This window comes from Acanthopagrus latus, chromosome 10, assembly GCF_904848185.1.
Source record: "Acanthopagrus latus isolate v.2019 chromosome 10, fAcaLat1.1, whole genome shotgun sequence".
Taxonomy (NCBI): domain Eukaryota; kingdom Metazoa; phylum Chordata; class Actinopteri; order Spariformes; family Sparidae; genus Acanthopagrus; species Acanthopagrus latus.
Genome location: NC_051048.1, coordinates 21,417,772 through 21,423,771, shown reverse-complemented (window position 1 = coordinate 21,423,771; position 6,000 = coordinate 21,417,772). Strand labels below are relative to the sequence as shown.

Sequence of the window (6,000 nt, the reverse complement as noted above, 5' to 3'; positions counted from 1 at the left end):
ACCGCGAGGTGTGAATGAAATATTGTGTTTCTATCGTTAATGTCTTTGTTTTCAGTTACGTGGGGCGGCGGGCGAGTTTCCTGTAATGTTGCTGGAGAGCACGGATCATCACGTCGCTTTTTTTTTCCAATTGTGATGCACAAAAAAAAAAAAAAGGAAAGCCCAAACGACTGTGTGTATTGTGTGTTTGGTTTTGACGGATGTTCACCGTCTGAGTCACGCGCAGCACAAACACACATTCAGGAGACGCGAGTTCATTTCAAGTTGAAATTCATGCACATTTTTATTGAACAGTTATATAAAATACTTTTCATAGTTGCAAGTGCATGCCTCATCTGCCAACAGTTTTGAAGTTAAATTACAAAAAGCAAGGCTTCATGTCGTGTAGTGAATTACTTGGGCACTTAAGCAGTTCTTAAAAAAGATCGAAGTATTTTTTTTTTCCGTTTCATCTTAAAGTATTGAGCAAGTATCAAACCTGTAACTGATATACAAAGCAGAGTTCCAAATAATAATAGTAATAATAATCAAATTACACTTTTTCTGTGGCACATTTACAAAACAGAACAAAACTGATTTTACCTGTTATATGACACAAACAGCTAATCATGCATTTTTGAGTTACACATGTAACCACACACCTCACAAGAATTGTCAAACATGCTTAATTGGACTGTGTGCACTTACAAGCGCAGGTTAAAAATATGATTTCTCATCCATCTTAGATCATTAAATGCTTCAATTACAAAAAGAAGTTGAAGGCATAGAGCATCATGGTGTTAATTGAAAGTATGCAGGTATATCCAGTATATGTTCACTAAAGCGCAATATATCTCAAAACAGGCCTCCACAGCCAAGGTATTCAGATTTTCTATTTCCTCTGTTTGATTTTTATAAAACATGCATAGGCAGACACTTTATGTTTATTGTATTCTTTTTTTTTTTTACACAATATAGGTTCTCTATTTTTTTTTTTAACTTTGTTCGCAATACTTAAAAAGAGAAAAAATTAACACTCAATTCCAGCAAGCCACGATAAATCTAACCCCCCCTTCCCTTTTCCAAAAAAGAGACAAAAAATAAACATATTTGCAAATGATAGATAGGTAAATGTAAATTCCAGTTATGAAACTCAAGAAAAATAGGTATTCATTACCGAGTTATTTAGCCATTATACAGAAAAATCAGGTCAAAGCACACACCAAAAGAACCTGAGGTAAGCATAATATGTACAAAACCATAAAACGTTCCATTATTTGGCATTTCGACAACATTGCAACATTCTTTTTAAGACTGCCTAATTAATTTCAGAGCTATTTTATAAGAGTAGCAAAAAAAAAAGTTATCAATAAATAGTCCTTATTTAGTTTGTACACCCTTATATGTTAAAAACATTATCTCATGTTCTGTCCTTTTTAGTGCTGTATTTTTGTAAACGTACAATAGTTAGTAAGAAGGTACACGACTTTTCCGTTTCGGTGTAAATGAGCAAGGGTCATTCAAGGAAAAAAGAAAATAAATCACCTTTAAGATCTGGATCCTTCGGTCGGTGTGTCTGTCTGTCTGTCTGTCTGTCTCTGACATACTGCGGTGTGGTGGGGAGTCGAGCACTTTAAAGGCCGGACTGCTCAGAAATGTGAACCAGTAATAACTTAGCAGATTTGACTATGAACTAATATTTTGAAGGCATATCCAAAGACTAGCAAGTGAGATGTCCCCCCAGTGTGAGCCATAGATGCCTCCCCACTCCTCTCTCTTAACACTCCCCCCCTCCACTCCTTCACCCTTTGCCCCGTTTCTGTGGTGGCGGGCCGTGATGAGGCTGGGGGCGGGGCAGCCCCGTCGGCCAAGGTGGCGCCTGCTGTCGGCCTTCACTGGATGTTGCTGCCGCTGCTGGTGCTTCCCTTGGCGTCCGTGCCGTTGGTCTCCGAGGACAGGGCCTTGTTGAGGGAGTTGAGGCTGGCGTCCGAGGGCAAGGCGTCTCGCCGCGGCGGCATCCTCTCGTTGATGCGATCCAGGCCCTTCGCCTCCTCGAAGCTGGTGATCTTGTGCTGGGGCGAGAAGCCTTTGATGGCTGTTGAGATGCAAGAAAAAGGAAAGAAAAGGGAGAAGTTAGGAGAGATTTTTGAGGGGAGAGACTCAGTGATTAATAGAATGAGGTCACACTTGCTCACATTCACCCACACGTCAACAGATCTGGTGAATCTTTGGTTTGTTCTGGATTTATCTGACTGTTGTTACAAAATAAAAAACAACAACTTGTTTTACAAAAAAAAAAAAAGACCCGACAACATAAAGACAGCACCTGAGGAGCTGCAGGCTAATTCATCCATGATAAGTGATTAACTGAAGGACTTGTACTCTCTGCTTCCTCTATGTATTATAGATATAAAGAGCCATTTCTCACAACGTTCAGTTAGCGTTCACTTTGAGTTAAGTTGTTAAAATCACTGTAACGTTGATCAGCTTTCTACTGTTCCCTGTTTTCCAGTGTGTTGTTGACATTGAACGCAACACGCCAAACAAAAAAACAAAACAAACTGAGGGTAAACTGGGTGTGTTTAGTGGGTTTACTTGCTCAAGAACAACAAAAACAACAAAGACTGTTTCCAATAATAATAATAATAATAATAATAATAATAATAATAATAATTGTTATAGCACAACAAATAATACTTTAACTTATGACTTAAATTTTAAGTTAGTTCAGTTTGTCCAAAGACGCAAATGTTAAAAAATTAAAGGTCTGATATTATGTGATTATCAAATATCTTTAACACTTTGCTGGATATGAGCTAAGCTAAGTTAAGCTAAGCTAAGTTAAGCTAAGCTAAGTTAAGCTAGCCTGTCTGCAGACTATAGTTTCACGTTGTGGCGTCGACCTTCTCTTCTCGTGAACAATCATAATTACCAAAATGTCGACTGATTATCTTCAGCTGAACATTTGTGCGACACTTCAGCACCGTTGATACGTTGAACTAACTTTGTCTGAATCGTTTAAATGTTGTTTATAAAAGCAACAGCATTTACAGTACAGCATATTTATTTACATGTTGATCATTTTGAATGTTCAGCGGTTCAATAACAGAAGAACAATAAATATATATATAAAAAGGGATGTAACTCATTTCTATGAGATGACAGCACATTAACACCATCTATCAGAGGTTTCAAAATCATAGAAGAGCACAGACAAAAGGATTCACTGATCCTTCTAGATCTATAGAGGATGCTCCTGGCATCAGGGTCAACAGGTTTTCACTGTGCCAGCAAGTATCTGTGAGGGAGACTTCTACAATACTGGACCATCTAATGGCCGTCTTGGAAATCTTAAACACTGTGAGATTAAAACTAAAAAGGGATATCTTGACTCAGGCACATTCCAGAACACCTGAGGACCCCAAACATCCAGATCACCCCGTCACGCCACAGATTAAAGAAAACGACAAAGGGGGGAAGAAGGAGAATGATCCAAGAGACAAAAAAAAAAAAAAAAAAAAAAGAACGAGGGGAGGAAAGAACAAAACACTGGAGTGGAGCCCACTGAGACATTCACGTCCACAAGATCGAACCACGTCGAGACTGAGCTCACGTACAAAGACACTACAGAGGTACTTGGGGTGCTAACGACTTGTTTAGTCTGCTTGGAGCATGCAGCAATTAAAGAGGGGGTCACTGGAGGTTATGAGGGGTGGAGGTCACAACAGGGTGTCGACTGCCGTCAAATACAAACGAGATCAAATTCAAGTCAACTGAATAATGGAATTAGAGGGAAACTAACATCCTGGTTTACTGAATTGCCACTGAAATGAATAAAATCAGGCTGATCTGACACAACGGCATCACGTTTGTAAACTCAATGCTGTTTTTATTCAAATCAATGGGACGTTTATCACAAGACTGATCCAATATTCAGCTTGATCCAGTTTCATTTCAGCCCGGAGAGTTTGACTTTGTGTTACTTCCACCTTTCATAAGAGTCTTATAGGTGATAAAGACTATGATTGCAAAGAGATGAACCTTCACTAGAATGAGTGGGGGGAGGAGGGGGGTTTATCATTTTACAGGACAATTTGGGGAGTGTGGAGAGGGGCATGATGGGTAGCGTAGTTGTGTTGCTGCATAGCACAGGTCAGACACAGGTTATTAGCAGCTCACAGGAAAGAACACGAACACAGCAGGGCCACAGAGGATCCACATGGAGAGAGAAGCGGAGAAGTGTCTCCACACTACAATGGACTGTCCTCTACGGGGCTACACAGGAAATACTGGACAGATCCAACGTAAATAGCAGCCGGTGAACTACTATTTAGCTCGCAGTTGAGGTTGTTCTTGCGCCAAAGGCGATTGTCAACAAAAGATGTTTTGTGTTTTTGAGAATCCAATTTGGATTGTAAAGCCTCCTGTGGAGCGTTTGTCTCTGCTAATTCAGAGTCAGCTCTAAAGAAAACTCTGTTATCATTATTATTACTATTATATTAACACAACAGCAACAACAATGCACAACTGCTTCTGTGGTTTCAAAGGGGAAATACCATGGTGAGATTTCATAGCAAGACTTCAGTGTTTTGTGTGAGGGCAGAGCACAGACTGTAACCTGCCGTATGACTGAATGCCGTCTGAGACTTTATTTACATATTTGTTGTAAACTCCTGGACGAGCTGCAGCGAGCCCAGCACAGCCTCCACACACAGCAGCCTCACCTGGATGTTCGATGCTAACCACAAAGATATTTATGAATTCAAAGATCTCATCCTGTCTCTTGTTCCTACAGCTGCATGTTTGAGCTTCACTGTTCTAGTTTGATAATCAATGAACACATGTCTGAGAGTTTCTTAATTACCTTGAACATATTTAGGCATTTCTGTCGCACATATTGGCCGACACAAACATATCTACCATAAGCTGATGCCAGCCAGTGTCCGGGTCAGGCCAGCGTGGCCGTCTCGCTCTGCAGAATACATTATGTTGTTTACAGCCGGCGTCTCTGGTATCTGGTGGAGCTCAGTACAGCTGCCAGATGACCCGCCGGTGGTCGTATATTTACACCTCCCACGTTATGCGAGTGTAAATGTGCATTTCCTCAAGTGCAGTCTCACTCCTAACCCTCCATCGCCTGACACACATTTCCCGATGCAGAAACATTTCGTTAGCTTTGAATTACGTGAGGAGAAAAAAACCAACATGATTTGCTTTGCACTCACTCAAAATCACAGTCAGAGCTGTGATTTTGAAATCTGTGCTGTGAAATCCATTCCCCTTTAAAACACGTGACCACAGGATTTCCTAATGACTTACTTCATTTTTTTTTTTTTTTTTTGCTCTGTTAATACTATGCCACATTTTGTTAGCCCAAACACCCAACACACTCTATTCAAGCACCAGCGAGATGGATGAAAACCCAGCGGAGCCCCCTGTCTATTGCCATGAAAAGCAACAGAAGAGGGCAGCCAGACCCATTTACCTTCGTCAGCCTCAATAGCTTCAATAGTAGCTGAAGAGAAGAAGAGGGGGGTTGCAAAACGAATGAGAGAAGTGAGCAGAGGAGTTCATTTTGTCCCAGGAACAAGTCAATGAGCAGCAAAGACAGCCAATGCCGACAGCAAAGGTTAACATCATCTCCACATTTTATGACAAAGGACACATGGATGTTAGCAAAGAGGGGGAGAGGAGCAGGAGGAGGAGGGAGAGGAGGAGGAGCAGGAGGAGGATGAGCCTTAGCTTTTTTGATGAGTTCCAGATCTGTAAAAAGGGAAGGTGACACATGTTTGTGGCAGCAGACGACCTCACAGGGAGGCATTGCATCTTTGAGATTACTTTGAGAAAAGTCTGACAAAGGAATCGATGTGGTGACAGAAAAAAAAATGTCACTGCAGGGGGGCGAACACTGACAGCAGGTACAACACGGTAAAGCTGGAAATATATTAGTTCTTTAGTGTCGGAGCGTAACATGGAGGGAGGAGAGTTTAGAGAGGACGAATGGAGAACAGAGAGAGGTGT

At 41.1% G+C, this 6,000-nt stretch overlaps 1 protein-coding gene across 6 annotated transcripts in view; it reads right to left on the bottom strand.

Annotated features, from left to right (window-relative positions):
* Window positions 1–253: 253 nt before the first annotated feature.
* Window positions 254–6,000, bottom strand: part of LOC119027321 (serine/threonine-protein phosphatase 2B catalytic subunit alpha isoform) — a 61,549-nt gene continuing 55,802 nt past the window's right edge. For 4 of the 6 annotated variants that reach the window (XM_037112416.1, XM_037112417.1, XM_037112419.1 and 1 more), the window contains 2 exons: window positions 5,465–5,494; window positions 254–2,074 (listed from right to left, as the gene is read on the bottom strand). In XM_037112416.1, coding sequence (XP_036968311.1) covers window positions 1,872–2,074; window positions 5,465–5,494 — 233 coding nt within the window. In that variant the 3' untranslated portion in view covers window positions 254–1,871. The remainder of the gene's footprint in view (window positions 2,075–5,464; window positions 5,495–6,000) is intronic. The other 2 variants (XM_037112421.1, XM_037112422.1) reach the window with 1 other exon arrangement.